At 35.2% G+C, this 16,625-nt stretch overlaps 1 protein-coding gene across 3 annotated transcripts in view; it reads right to left on the minus strand.

The window, feature by feature from the left end:
- The window catches only part of LOC129771684 (calbindin-32), a 242,733-nt gene that overhangs the window by 48,080 nt on the left and 178,028 nt on the right, over nt 1-16,625 (minus strand). For all 3 annotated transcript variants that reach the window (XM_055775596.1, XM_055775597.1, XM_055775594.1), the window contains exons 7-10: nt 12,621-12,677; nt 12,080-12,163; nt 11,886-11,941; nt 3,860-3,905 (exon numbers count right to left, since the gene is read on the minus strand). In XM_055775596.1, the coding sequence (XP_055631571.1) occupies nt 3,860-3,905; nt 11,886-11,941; nt 12,080-12,163; nt 12,621-12,677 (243 nt within the window). The remainder of the gene's footprint in view (nt 1-3,859; nt 3,906-11,885; nt 11,942-12,079; nt 12,164-12,620; nt 12,678-16,625) is intronic.

Here is a 16,625-nt window from a genome sequence, read left to right on the forward strand (position 1 = left end):
CGCTATATTATTTTATATTTTTTTCGGGAAGCGGAAGAATTTTTTACATAACATATCTCGAAACCAGAGCGGCGTTTTTTTCGTTTTTAAGTTATAATTTTTCAAAGACAACCGATGGTCCGAAAAATAATTTTTTACCCATTTTTTCCACTACAAAAAATCATAACTTTTGATCTACTGAACCGATTCAGATGATCGACATATCAAATTAAAGCCAATAAGCAAGTCTTGTTTGAAAAAAATATTACACTCTGAATAGAAATGGATTTTGTTTTCTTATTTATTGATAATATTTGTTTTCTATAGCTTACATCGTTTCGGGACCAAAAGTGCCATATTTTTTTAAATATTTTTTTCCTGAAAGCTGAGGTTTTTTTCACATAATATTCCCGAATACTAAAGAGGTGTTATTTTTCGTTTTTAAGCTATGATTTTTCAAAGTTAACATGTTTTCAGTTTTCGTTCAATATTTCTATGCGGCTAGACTGGATGTATGTGACTATAATCAAATTAATTGGAATGTGTTATTTTTTAAAGAAAGGGTAGCTAGTAGGCTTTAATTTGATATGTCGATCATCTGAATCGGTCCAGTAGTTCCAAAGTAATAATTTTTTGAAAAAAGCCATTTTTGGGAAAAAAGGGAAAAATGATTTTTTTAACTATTGGGTAACTTTGAAAAATCATAACTCGAAAACGAAAAAAAAGGCTCCCTGGTTTCGAGATATGTTATGTGAAAAACTCTCAGCTTTCCATAAAAAATATAAAAAAATATAGCGCCCTTGGTCCCGAGACCATGAAAACTATAAAAAACAAATGCATTCAATAATGATAAATCCAAAACCTGAAATTTTTGCAAGCGTAGAATGACTAGCTTATAAGCTTTAATTTGATATGTCGACCGTCTACATCGGTTCAGTAGTTCACAAGTTATGATTTTTTTTAAAATGTCATTTTTGGAAAAAAGGGAAAAAGTCGATATTTCGGATCACCCTAAAATGAAAATGTGCACCCTAACAAAAAAAATAAAAAATACGGTTCTAATAGTTTGCGATAAAGAACGAAACTACCACTTTTGACGAAAATCTGAGAACCACTATATCGGTTTGACATGGAAGGACTGAATTTGCTTATAATTTCCAGCCACTTGTCCAAATATATAATAATGGTAAAAATATATGTTTAGGAGTTACCCATGTTACTTTTAGGAGTTTTAATTCACATGTCATCAAATGTTTTTCAACGTAACAACGTAACTAAGTTACACTTGAGTCAAAAAAATTCCAATTGCCCTGGAAAACTCATAATTCTTCCAACCCAAACGGAATACAAACTTTCATTCGAATCGAAAATACATGTTTTTAAAATCTGAATTTTTAAGACGAATTCATTTCGAATTGCTCAAATATTAGAAAAAAGGTGGATCAACGATTGAGACGAAAAAAAAGTAGGATTATTCCTTTTTTTTTTTTGAGGGGAGTTTTTTAGAATTTTTGCGTTTCTAACGGAAATTTTAAAAAATATATATTAGAATACGTAGAATTGAATTAGAATTCTTGACTAACATTCTGATGGGTTGAGGATTTATTTTTAGATATTGACTGCCGATACTAGATTGTTATTTATAGTTTATAATTTCAATTTAATTTATAGGTTATCTTAATTTTTTTTTAATAATAGACAGTGTAGTTTCCTTACTCAGAATTCAAACGCCATTTTCGAGTTCATTTCTCAATCTCGGATTCAATTTCAAATTCCCGATTTTAATTTAGAATTTCTATGCTAATATTCAAATTTCTGATTTGGCAATATCTCGCTCCGTAAATTTTAATGTTGGTAATTCACTACGATCTGGAAGGTCAGTTGAAACGCTTAAAACAAACTCAGGATAATGATAGCGGCAAACCGTCGTCTAACACTCTCAAGATCGTCAAGAAATGGAATTCATCGGATTCGAAAATTGCAAAAGGATGATGATATGATCTGTTGGGCATTTCATCAAAATGCTCCTTCTCAGCTCATTTACCGCCTCATTCTGTCGAAGAATTCGAAAGTGGAAGACAGTAAATCACATTATGACACAAATCACAATAATTAAAATTTAAATACTATCTTTCTTTTTGGAGAACCTGCTATTTATAAGAGAATACTTTTCCATTTCCTTGAAATAGCAATTAAATTACTTCCCCAATAGCTCATGTTAAGCCTGGTTTGTTAGATCAGATTTCGGATCAGTTTTATCAGATTACCGATTCCGTATATACAATTTCTAGGATTCAAATTTCTAATTTGGTGTATCCTTTGAGCATTCTCGTTAGTTTCGATCATTGTCAATTCAATGAATTATATTGGAATTCGATTAAGTGAATATATTCACCTTTAGTTGCTTTATCTATAAGAAATATTGCTTCCGGACCGCTGAGGTTCTGCCAAATGAGAACCATTATCATTTTGTAATGTTAACCAAAGCTCTTCCTCTATTTGATTCAGCGATTCCCAAATTCGCGCAACATTATTCACCGCGGGAATTTCAATTGAAATCATCCAATAATTTATGTTACCATTCAATTCAATACCGGGACAGTAAATTATATCGCCAACGGCAATTCGCACTCACTTTCAAACGACGCCGAACGACAAAACGCCAACAAACACAAGAACCAGGAAATGCGGCCTGGCGCTCACTCACTCACGTCCAATGCAAATTGGTTGTAACGTAGTTTATCTAGACCTCCCCGGAGGGGGTGGGAGAGAGCCACCCCAAATGAATTTTCGATTTCCTTTCCCATCCTGCTCGTCGCGACCGGTTTCGGTCGGTTCGGTCCCCGTTGTGGGGAGTCACACAGAGCCTGCCATTGTTTGTGTTTATTGCAGGCATGCATTCAAACGGAACACAAACGGCGCGTTTGTCCGCGGGAGCCTATTTTTCTTTTCCTCCAGCGCGAAGCCCCGCCGTTTGTTGCCGTGAATTAATTGCTTTTGGGTCGGTCGGTCGAAACGTACGACGCCCCGTCTGAACAACAACACCACGATCATCGAAGGTTGTCGTCGTTGGCGTCGTTGTTTCTCCAGGAAATTATTTCTTTTTTTTTGTGACGTGTGAAAGCGGGAATTTATTATGTTGGGGGATTGTTTACTATTGCTTTTTTCCTAAAGAGAGATTTGTTTAGGTTGGCATACACAAAAAACAAAGGATTGGTTGTTTCTACGGTTTGTGAAGGTACTTTCCTCCTAGAGCTATGTCTATTGCTTGTATGCTAGAGTGCTACGGATAGTAGGGGACTGATGAACGGATAGTTTCATGATTTGTGTGCTCCATATTTTTCATCGCGTGAAGTCCAACTGAACTCGTCAGGATAATATTAGAACGGACTGGGAAAATATAGATAAACCAGCGGAACGGCGGATGACTGAATGGCGTGCAGGATGAGGCTGAGGCTACCAATCAGATTATCAGGTGAGGTTGAAATTTTAATTCCGGGTTTCACTCCGCTGACAGCACACGCTAATTCAATTTGCACCGACGAACCGGTGTCAGACAATAAACGAAAATGTATGTACGGATCTGTGCATTCGAATGATAGATCATCGCGTGCGACGCGAACAAATTACCATTTGTCGGATTTGTGTTTAAAAGGATTTACCCATCTGTAAATATAATGCAGTTGAAATGAATATGTTGTAATGGTATGATTTGATTCTGCACTAATCGGGCGAATTGATTCGGTGTCAATCAACTGACGCCAAAATCTGTTCCTTTTCATATAAATCCTCGGTACCGGGGATTACCCAGGTTGAAATGGGATTTCTGTATCAATCAAAAAACACATAAAAGGACGCGGGTCGCTGAACGAGTGCTTACCTTGAACACCTGCCGACAGAGGAAGTTCTCCTTCACTGGAAGTAGTCTGTGGGTGATATGAATAAAGAAAACATGTTAGATTACGGTTGACAAAAACTGACAGGTTTTTTCTGTGTCAAAGGATCTCGCTGTCACTCAAGGGCGCTGTTGGGTGAGTACAAAGTTTGCGTTGCTTGAGAAATTGAATTAGTGGTACAAAATTCTGCATAATGTATAATGTACTGGTTAGGGTAGGCGATTGGAGAAAAAAAAACCACGTGAGGCGTAATCCGGGTCAAACTGGTCGCAGATGGGCACAGCAGCTGTGAATACAACCAATCATTTCCCATGAAAAAGATGAGCCAAAAATGAAATTAAATGCTCGCAAAAACAGCAATGAAAAAAATGAATTTATGATTTTATTTCATTATTTATATTTGTTTTTTTTTATTTTGATCTCTTCTGAATTCAAGCATACATCAGACAAACATTTATTTTGATACTCTTATTTTGCTCTGGCTCACTCCTCCCATTTCTTCTTTTTTCACTCTCTACTATTCTCCTCTCTTTAACCCCCTTTCTGTTGACCGATTGATCTGAAATTTTGTACACACCTTTATCTCTGCAGTCATTATGAAACTGCGTATTTCATAATCTTGGAAATCCAAAATGGCGATCGCTATGAAATGGCGGATTTCATATTTTCTCTGAACTCCATCAATATGGGTATCAAAAGAAGGGGCTTGACTAGTAGAATACAGTTATTTATGAAAAATTCAAATCCAAAATGGCCGCCAGCAAAAAATATATATATATTTATATATTTTTATATATATATATATTTTTTTCCAACGCTTATCAATATGGGTATCAAATGAAAGAGCTTGATTAGTAAAATACAATTATTGATGAAAATCAATATAGGTATCAAACGAAAGGGAACACAGTTGTTTCTGAGAAATTCAAATCCAAAATGGCCGCCAGCACAAAATGGCGCCATATATATATATATATATATATATATACAGTCAACTCTCTCTAACTCGATATCCAAAGGGACCATCGAGTTAGGGAGGTATCGAGATACAGAACATTTTTTCCTAATTTTTTTTATGTCTTAAATTGTCATATATTAGGGTAAGTGTCCCAATTATGGTATTAATTTGAATTTTTGATTCATTCCCTTAAAGTGAAAAAACACCTTTCTCATATAAAAACAATATTTTTTCCAGAATCTTTCAGGAGGTGATAGATGGTTATATTACACGAAAAAAAATCCTTCTACGCATATGTTAGAATTTCAACGATGACAGACTTATACAACTTTTTCTTTGTTTCGGATTCTGTTGGCTCAAACTGACTATACATTGAAAAGTATGCTACGTAATCCGATTTTGTTGCTTTCATTTGAAAGATGAGAAAATTTAGTACAGGATATAGTAGTGGAACATCTAAATTAGTGGATTAAAATAACATTTTTGAAGTGGAAAATTTAAAAGTTTTTTTTTATTTGTAATTATTAATTTTATCCTAAAAATTCATACTAAACTTGATTGTTTCTATCAATTAAATTAAAGCTCTCTAACCTCTCTACAATTTGTTCTTTGACGCCCAACTTCTATCTCTCTTAATTTCGCTGCAATATTGATATAAACAATTCCTGATGAAGATTCAATCAAAATCTTCAAAAATCGCGATTTTTAATCCACTGTACTTATAAAAGCCACTTAAATTTCACCTTAATGCTGAAAGGTTAATTTTTTTTCTTGAAATTATTCATATTTGAATTATAAAAAAAAACTTTTTTTTTCAAACTGTATACAATCGAGTCCTAAATTTTACATAATCGAATCATATATAATCGAGTTTGTATATAATCGAGTCCGACTTGCACGAGGCACTAGGTTAACAAAGAAAATATTGATTAAGTATGTTACTAAAACTGAATTGTAACGATCACGCAGGAACTGTTCAATCACAAAGAAATGTTCGAATAGATTCACAGGAACATTTTCAGTTGATTTTAATATTCCGGACATATTCTTCAGGTTTGATTTAACGTTCGAATTAACATCTCAATAGAACTACTATTTTCAGCGTTTTTCTCAGGTTTTTCAACACTTTCTAGTATATCGGTATCTGGCATCAGATCACAGCAAATCACGTTTTGGTCCTTTTTGCACTAATTATTAAAAGACATTGAGCAATCGAACGGTATTGTACCGTCGACATCGCTCACGACACATTAATTATGCCAGCGGAATATCACTCCCGTCCATGTTGGTTGTGCTTTAAAGTTAGGATTTCCCAGTTTCTGGACAAATTCTCAAGCCATATCCCGAAGAATAGAAAAGGGGTAAATTATTTTGTCTAGCTTGACAAGACAAAAATTCATTGACCGCTCCAGCTTCTCGATTCTGACCAACCTTATATGCTTTTGGTCTAGATACAATTTTCCATTCCTATTCCATTTTTACTTTAGTTTGAGTAGTGTTGATACCGCACTTTGAGCAATACTGAAATTATTTGCAGCTTCAGACCCCTTCCGTCCATATTTTTCGACCTGCTCGATGATGCTCAAACCTTGTGCAATGGTTAGCGTTTTGATTGTTCGCTTGAAAGGTTTCTCGTGGTTTTCCATACTTGAAAAGAAATTGTTTGATGACACGAACACTCCGTCTTCACTTTCAAGGGTAATTGAAATCTGAGGTAATAACGCACAAAAACATGTACGCGAAAATCAATCGAGTTAGGGAGAGTTGACTGTATATATATATATATATATATATATATATATATATATATATATATATATATATATATATATATATATATATATATATATATATATATATTATCCAAATATTATCACTATGAGTATCAAATGAAGGGCTTGATTATTGGAATACAATAATTGATGAAAAATGTAAATCCAAGTTGGCGGCCGCAACAAAATGCTGGATCACATATTTTCTAAGTACCCCATCAATATGAGTATCAAATGAAAGGGCTTGATTAGTAGAATACAAGTATTGATGAAACATGTAAATCCAAGATTGCAGTCGCTACAAAATGGCGGAATACATATTTTCTCAGAACTCCATCAATATGGGTATCAATCGAACGGGATTGACTAGTAAAACACAGTTATTTATGAAAAATACAAATCCAAAATGCGCACCACCACAAAATGGTGCCATATATTTTTTTTCAAAATTGCATCAAAATGTGTATCAAGTGAAAGGACTTGACTATTAGAACACAGTTATTTACAAAAAATGCAAATCCAAAATGGGCCACGTCAGATTTTCATTACTTACAGTTAGTAGTTTCATTACATGCCCCATGATTTTATTTTAGTCTCATCAATGCCCTAGATTAATGAATAAAGGGGAGTGATAATTACTAACTGCTATTTGCCTAATTATTTTCCAGCTTTTAGTACACCATTTGTATTGTTATTATGTTTAATCATAATGAAACCGTTGAACTTAAAAATCGTTTTTTAATTATTTTATTTTTAAGTTTTAGTACATTATCTGTATCATTAGTATATTTCTCTACAGTAAAACCATTCATCAACTTCTTCTAAATTTTGGATTTGAATTTTTCATAAATAACCGTGTTCTACTAGTCAATCTCTTGCGTTTGATACACATATTGATAGGGTTTTGAGAAAATATGAAATCCGCCATTTTGTAGTGGCGGCCATTTCGGATTTCCATTTTTTATGAATAACCGTCTACTAGTCAATACCTTTCATTTAATACCCATATTGGGGTTAGAGAAAATATGAAATCCGCCATTTTGGATTTACATTTTTCATCGATAACTGTGTTCTGCTAGTCAAGGCCTTTCGTTTGATACCCATATTGATGGGGTTCTGAGAATATATGTAATCCGCCATTTTGTAGCGGCCACCATTTTGGATTTACATTTTTCATAAATTACTGCATTCTACTAATCAAGCCCTTTCATTTGATACCCATATTGATAGGATTTTGAAAATACATATAAATGGCGCCATCTTGTAGTGGTCATCTTGTGAAAATACAATAAATAATTGAATTAATAAAAAACTTTTGTACCAAACCCGTTTCAAATTCTACAAAAATTAATAAATTATTTCTCTCAAAGAATTGCAATGAAAACACGTGTCCGGATTTATAAGCAAAAGTGTCCGGATTTCAAAGCATGACTAAAAAGTGTCCGGATTTAAAATCACGACACGATGAAAGAAATTTCAAATTTTGAACAAATATAACATGATTTTGTGGAATTCTGTGATTCATAACATAGATGAAGGCCTTCTTATTCCATAGGAACGCTAATTCGTAAGCGCTTAAGCGTCCGGATTTCGATGCATTACTATATAAAGTGAAACAAAAACTTGATTTCTGATGCAAAAAAGTTGTTACCTTGAACTCAAACCAACGAACTTATACAGTTATCAAGTATGCTATGACGGTCCTCGCGTTAGTATTAGTAAATAGCGTGCAGTTTGGGAAGAATTCTAAACAAAATTTTAGTTCACTTTGTCTCCGAGTTCAATTTTTTGAAAAAAAAAGGCAGAAAAACGGGTTTATATAAAAAAAATCATAAATTTGTCAGTGTTTCGTTAAACTGAAATATTGATACATTCAAACGTGATACATGAAAGAGAGAAACGAATTCATTTTGGGGGGAGTCTCACTCTCACTCTCACAATACCTGGACTAGCTCTTACTAGCCGTGGCATTCACAAAAGTTTTGATATTATATTTGTTTCATGAAGTAATTTTTTTCCATGTTGCTTTTAGCATGATATCATTATTAGTAATGAAACGGATAATAATTTGGCCGGATACTGGATAACAGATATCCGTTCAGCTTCGAGGCCGGACAGCCGGATAGTCGGATAAAGCGTTAAATTTTGGAAGGAAATAAACATATTTTCCAATAAGAATTATAAACGAATATTATTTTTATTATTTTTTTTTGTTCTGCTTTAATATTATATTTAATAGTGTATCAAGTTTTCTACAAGGAATCTGGAACAGTCTTTTTTCTCTGATAATGGTTTAATTTTACAATATTGAAATTTGTGTATTAAAATAACGCTAATACTGGACGAGTAAGAGTAAGAATTACGTGTTTTAAGAACAGCAATCAATTATTTCAATGAAATTAAAAAAAAATACTTGGAACTGTCTTTAGGGATGGTAATCTGAGATGGAGTACACTTAAATTACTACAAATCGAGATTATTATGACCGGCGACACACGGCCTAACAACTGTTAGGCTTTTAGTGTTGAGTTGAGCTCTTATATATATTCGAGGGAATTCCGCATGTTGCTGCATCAAAAAAATATTTGGACGAACACGAGACCACGCAAAGACTTATTTCGGTGTTCTGCAGGAAATTCATAATTTAATACTGGTTAATTTTGAGTTAATACTGTTATAAGTTGATCATAATTAATATTTCATCTTTATATATACAGAAATCCATTTATATATATAAATGGATTTCTGTCTGTCTGATTCATATGGAATCGGAAACTACGGAACCGGGGGGTGTGGTGGTCTGCCATATAAGTGAAACACAAATTTCGGTAATATTCGAGAATTAATCAAGCAAATGAAATCAAATTTGGCATTTGGCATGTCGTGGGGCTGAATAACTCGAGAACAAATCAAGAAAATGGAATAAAACTTGGCATATAGAGGGTTTAGGGATCGATAAACGTTTATATGGATTTTCGACACTCTTCTCTCTCTCTCTCTCTCTCTCTCTCACTTTCTCTCTGAGGAGAGGCTGACATACAAATGAAGCACGAATTTCTGCATTACTCGATAACTAATCAAGCAAAAGGAACCAGATTTGAAAGTTTTAGGAGGCAATAAATGTTTCTATGGTAGTATGACACTCCTCCCTTCTCTGGAATGGAGAGGAGGTCCCATAAAAATAATACACATATTTCAACCAAACATATTCCAATCAAACATGACAATTGAAAATTCTAGGAAAACTCTGACGGAAAATGGGATTGATTCGGAAATTTCAATTCCCATATGTTCTACAATTACATATTGATAAGCGTTGTTAGTATATTTGAGGTTTGCGCTAGCGAAATTGATCTTCGCTCGAAAGTAGAAATGAATTTTAATGTGATAAAACGCACTCCTATATCGTCTTCTATCTATATAAATAAAAATGGATAGCCGAATATGTTGATAAGAGCAAAACTCGAGAAAGGAATTGTCCGATTTAGGACTGTCTGTCTTTTCTATCATATTTTCTGTGTCAAACATTTATTCATGTAACGGAATAACATGTTATTTATAATTGGATGAAAAATCTTGCACGAGAATTGTGTCTGAAAATAATCTGATATTATAATGTCGAGTTTTGGTAGAAGTACTGAACTTTTATAAAAAAAGATAAAAGATAAAAGATAATTTTAAAGTGTAGATTAGTTGATCAATCAATGAACAGTTCTGCGATTGGACCCATGAACGTGCACTTAGTAAAAAAACCATATCCATTTAATCTCTGATCATTATTTTTATCAATCAACTATTATTTAAGAAGGCCCAAATTAACACAATTGTGCTTGTACTATCATGTTGCATTCTGTCCATAACAACATAATTTATTTCTTTTTGTTTTGTATTACGTTTTACCTATCAAAAATGACAAAAAATCTCAAAAACGAGATGATAGGTTTTTGACCATCCCGTGTATCCCGTGTCCGCCGTGTGCTGGAAGCAATAGGTAATTAAATTTCAATGCGGAATTTTGTTGATCGGACCATAAGGAACCGAAATAACATACATGAGCTCGATGTGGCAATACGATAGGAATACGAATGGTCATCGCTGGAAGAAGTACAATCAATGTTTGAGAACATGTCAATGGCTATCCGGGATGAGACCAACTCCCTACAATTCCATGTCTAACTATGATCAAAGTTGTTCAGAAGTCTCAAAATACCTACTGTGTAAGTTGGAATTGTCTGTCTTTTTTCTATGAATAAAACACATATTTTACCAGAAGGGCCTTCATTTATTTTTGTACAAAATAATCCAGCAGGTTGGTTGGGTGGTTCGTATGGATCCACCTTACATTCTGAACATGGCATCAAGTGATTACCATACGTTTCTGTCTATTATGAGGAAAGAAGGTTTCTATAGGAGACTCACAATGGCAAAAAACTTTGGCAATGGTAATACATATCTTTAAAATGACAACAAGTTATTGAGCGGTGAGTATTTGCTCTAAATCAGATCATTCTAACTATGCTTAACAAGGATTGAAATTTACGCTAAAATTATGGATTTCTTTTCCTCGAACTGATACACCGAAAACGGTTAGTCTGAGGATAAGAGCTTTTGTATATTTACAATTCCCAATTTTCGGTTGAAGTAAAATAATCAAAAAACTATTCAAGAAGAATCTGGAATCACGAAAATTACGCTATATTATTCTCGCACATAATTTTATACGAAGAGACTTTTCGTGTTTGTATCCGAAGCCGCTCGCTGTGACCAAAAGAACACCACCCAAAGCGCCACCTCTCCACGGAGTGAAAGTTTTAATTTGATTGTCTGCTGCGTTTCCCGCCTGGTATCCGCTTCAATTTCAAAAGCAAAAAGATGAAATCCACCAACTCCTGCTGTTTTTCTGCAGACGACGGAACGAAAAAACCACCGGCTCCTAATGGGTGTTAATTGAACGGCGTCTTTCATTTCGCACCCATTCCGTCACAATGAGGCGTAATTAGGTTTGCCAATCCCCCTAGCTCCTCTCACGCCACCGAAGGCACGGTATGAAATTCGAAGAAGTTCCACCTCACACACGTGATGAAATAATTCCATCCTCACACTCACACTGACACTGGCGGGGGTGGGGATCAAAATACGCCGAGAAACACGCGCGAGCCTCGGCATTAATCACCTGCCATACGAGATCCCGACGCCCGGGCTTCCGAATGTTTCCCACAAACAGTTTATTCGCCCGTGACAGGAGCAATTTGAGGCATTATTAATCATATTCATACTCACTTGGCCATTTCGGAGAGCTGCAGGCGCCCATCTTTGTTCGCATCGAACACACGGAGCTGAGGGGATGGGAAAAGCGAAAATGAGAGAACGAAACATAGAAACAAATTAGCGAACCAATTTTTAATGTCATGCAAATGGTTCATCTCATGGCCATACTGAAAAAAAGGAACAAGTAAAGACAATGTTATCATTACCATCGTATCGGTGTACTCAATTAATTTATCTTCCGACACGTCGTTAATTTTCTTGGCTTCCTTCAACAGGTCGCGGAGGAAATTCTGTGAAGTGGAACAACAAAACGGCAGAAACAATGCCGAGTGAATGAAACGTGAAACTTTGATACTGGTTACTGGGTTGAGGGGATGGTGGAGATGGTGTCGGCGCGGTTTCGAGTTTCTATCGGCGGAATTCCTGGCGGCATTCCGGCGGGCGTGAAATGCGTTGATTGGACTTTATCATGTCAGTAATGAAAGGGAGTGTTGATTATGGATTTCTCGGAACAACTTCGACGGACAGCTATGGAGGCGTTTTGGTACTTCATCAAGTTGCTATCAAATGTAGACGATCCACGTTCAACATTCCGAGTGATTCTTTGCTTTAAGACACTGCTGCATGGCTGTCAGTAAATTTAAATCCTAACCGCTCAATTATTCAAGGATTAACAGAAACTCCAATCCACAGTCACCGACCCCACCGGATTTTATCATCGAACGAGCGATGTCAAAGCTTACTTACCTTCAGTTCGTCAGCCTCGATGTATCCACTGTTATCCGAGTCGTACTCCCGCCAGATCTGGTTGATGATGATGGTCGGATCCGATTCCCAACCGCCAACGCCGCACAGCCGAACGGATATGAAATAAGGGAGGAAAAAGAAGACCATGATGAACACGGAGGGAAAACATATTGAGATAACTTTTTACCAGACAGGAACCGACAGAACCGGCGTGATTTGCGGTGGCTTCGGAGGCTGATTGACTTCGTCTTGCTGTTGAAAAATTCAACAGATGCAGATTTTTATCTATACTTTATCCTCCTTCTTTTTTCAAATCACTGGTAATTTATTACGAGCGAGTGAAAAATTTACCACTGTTTCTCAAACCGAATTGATTAGGATCGGTGTAATGAATTTAATATCCATTGGGTTTTGGGACATGGGATTGTGATTGAGGAAATTTATTTCCTCAGGAGGAAATTGGTGAATTTTTATCAGTTATCCGTTCACAATATTAATGTGCTTCGGGTATAAAATCATATGTTTTCCGTAGAAATTATACACAATTTTGTTTTATGTGAATCTCAAAAGAATACCATTAGTTGACAAAAACATTTGGATTTCTTTATATTTATTTGTACTGAAATTCATGATTAATCATAGTACATTAACCTGTTTGGGCAGCTAGAGACGTTTCTTGAAATCGTCAAAGAATGTACACCTGACTTCCGTTGAATTCCAGTTTTGAATTGGATCTAATCAGATATCTGACCTTCTTTTCACTTCTTTTCACGATTATGTATGTATTCATTTAGCAACCAGTCTGCTGTGGTGGTGAGAGCAGTATATATAACAAACGGCCCTTCTCAGGGCCACCATTTGGAGTTTCAAAAGAGTTAAAATAAGAGATTTCTGAACAAGGAAAAGAATTACTTCGAAAAAAGTCACAGGAGGGTTGTGTCCAAGACACGACCGCATAGTTGACGTAGGATTCCGTTAGGCTGCATGCTGATTTTTGATATGTTTGAAGAATTACATTGTTAAACTCTTCGATAATGATTTGGGTCCGTTTTATCTGGTTGTAAGGTATTGTTTGTTCACTCCACCAGTGTGCATAACCGAGTGATAATGCTAGAAAGATGGTGATTATTCATTAGATGGTGCGTATCACGAACTAAAGCCGCCCTCTGTGGTCCAGGACGAGATGGCTCCTATGTTATGTTTAGATGGAATTAAGAAAAAAAAGCTCATCAATGTAATATAAGATAATTATCATTATCGAACACAAGTTTTCTCACCAGAAATGAAGTGTTACTTTAGTATAGAGAAAATATATTTGAAATGGAAAAGGTAATTTCATTTTTTTTTTTTTATTTTCTGAGTGTTTATACAACCCATTTTCTTTTCGCTTTAAACCCAACGGAACACGATGCTATTTGCCTCAATACAAATTTCAATTAGGCTAACAGCACCCAATGCGATATGTAGAGCATATGTGAAATCACTTTTTCGAATATTCCTTCATTTTTCCAATTTTGCTCGTCGCATGAACTTTCCTTGGGAGAAAAAAATCGTTTCATATTTCAAGTCATTTTAACACAATAGCTACCATATACAATTTTACTCTTACAGTTGTGCTAAAAATTTTACAATACATGATCGGTCATTGATATGAAATTTCACGAAGCAACCAACATAAAAATTCCAAATTTTAATTTTATTTAATTCTGTCAAGCATAAGTTCTATTCAGTTCATTGAAACATCATTCTTCAATCAAACCATCGAAAGATTCTTATTGGAACGAAAATAACAAAATAAAAACACTCGTTCATCGCTCCCAACTTATTCGCCAGCACGTATGCAATCAGAATGCCCACACTAGTTACAATCAGCACTATCCATTTGTGCGCGTCGTTAGTTAAACTATCGGCCACGAGGGTATTTACATGCTGATTACCCTCAGACACCTTGGATTTGAAATCTCTGTTAGGGAATACATGTCAGTGGGAAAAAAAAGCTCCCCCTACTTTCATGTATCTGCAATGTCGATTTCCCCCAGGCAGCTTGGTTTTGATGTCTCTATAAGGGACACATTTCGATGGGAACAAAAGCTCCCCCTACTTTCATGTGTTTACAATTCCGATTTCCCCCAGGCAGCTTGGTTTTGATGTCTCTGTTAGGGACTCGCCGCATGTGTCGTAGATTTCGACCAATCAGAAGTAGGTATTTCCGTTAAGATAAGGGTTGAGATTTTTCAATTGTTCGATAGTTAGTTTCATGACATATACTATTTTCTTCAACGTAAAAAATTGTTATGGAGTGCCGAAATTGATTGACGCAAAAATTTCATTAATCCATCATGAAATGACTGAGCAATAAGCATTTGAAATTGGACAATTTTCACGGTGTGCTCGATTTTCGATTTTCAATTTGTACCCCAATATGTTCCCGAAAGACGTAATCCTACGTCAAAAAAGGATTGTTCCGAACAATCACAGTCCTACATCAAACTAACGTCCGTGCCCCTAGTCTCAGTGCACACTTCTACTTCTCGAGGGAATCAACATTTTTCAGGAAGTCCCATTCATAAATTTGAGATGATCATTTTCATTGGGACTCTAATGTACATCGTAACTAATGAATTTGTTTCTAAACTGAAATGAATAATGGTTTGCCAAACAAATTTTCTTGGATTTTTTCTGTGATAATATCGTAACACATGAAAATGCTAATTGGACATCTTTTGAGAATCCAATAAAGCAGAGACCTATCTAAGGTTTATCACTTATTTTATATTCTTTGCAAAAATCTCAACACTCCCACCCCTCTTCCTTTTCCTTACTACGTCCATGATTATTCGAATGATCATATTATATATGAGGGACTCAAAATTAAACGGGTGTAAGTGACATCTTCGATTTTTTTTCATCAACTCTCTCTCTCTTTAGGTCTTAACTTAGCTTCAAACACATTCCCAGCTGTATTTGACAATTTGGAAGATAGGTCAGAGACTCATCTATCGGATTCTTTAGCAAACTCAAATTGAAAAGTTTTTGCAGTTGAGTTATTAACTAAAGAAAAAGTTTGTGAAGAGAAATCAATGAAATCATATACACCCCTTTCCTTTTAAGCCCCTTATATGATACTCTGTGGATAACCGCATTTTAACCTGCTAAACGGACCCTGCTCATCTACAGCTACATCCATGTTTCATTAAATTATGATAGTAGGTATGTTTAAATATTGAATCAATGTATTCATTTAAAATTGAAATTTTCAACGTATATAAATATAGTGTATGTATGATGTATGAGGTTGTATGAAACAACCTCTTTCCCAGCCCCCTCCTCTACCTAGCTACGTTCAATTTTGTTCAAATAATCATATTTATAAAGTATATTAACAAATTATTCAAAATTTTTGATAAAAAAAATCAATCCTAGGACCAACCGTTCTCGAGATATAATCAATTTCTTTTAATGAAAATAATGTTAGTAAAATGACGAATCCTCAGTCGTAATGTGCAGCAGCAATGTATTAGATTTACCGGTAAGTTTATTCGGTTTTATAACAGATGGCGTAACTTGATTATTATTCCAGTGAATGAAATTTCCAGACATTCGTTGGAAAGCTACTGTCCTTGCGCGTCTTCTTCAGTGTATGTCAAAAAGTTGAAGCGTAAACAACATAGTTTTTTGCCACTTCGAATATGTCGAATTTCGTACCAACGAGAATGTTTTTGCGGGGAGTGTTATTTCATTACTTCAATATAAAGAAAAAAGCTGCGGAAAGTCATCGCTTTTTGGTGGAAGTTTATGGTGATCATGGTCCAACTGAGCGAATGTGTCAGACTTGGTTTGCACGGTTTAAAAGTGGTAATTTTGACTTGGAAGACGAAGAACGTTCCGGAACGCCAAAAAAGTTTGAATATGAAGAATTGGAGGCTTTACTCGATCAAGATCCGTCACAAATGCAACAATAACTTGTAGATACACTTGGAGTAGCTCAACACACCATATCCGATC

The sequence above is a fragment of the Toxorhynchites rutilus genome, chromosome 2 (assembly GCF_029784135.1).
Source record: "Toxorhynchites rutilus septentrionalis strain SRP chromosome 2, ASM2978413v1, whole genome shotgun sequence".
Classification (NCBI taxonomy): Eukaryota; Metazoa; Arthropoda; class Insecta; order Diptera; family Culicidae; genus Toxorhynchites; species Toxorhynchites rutilus.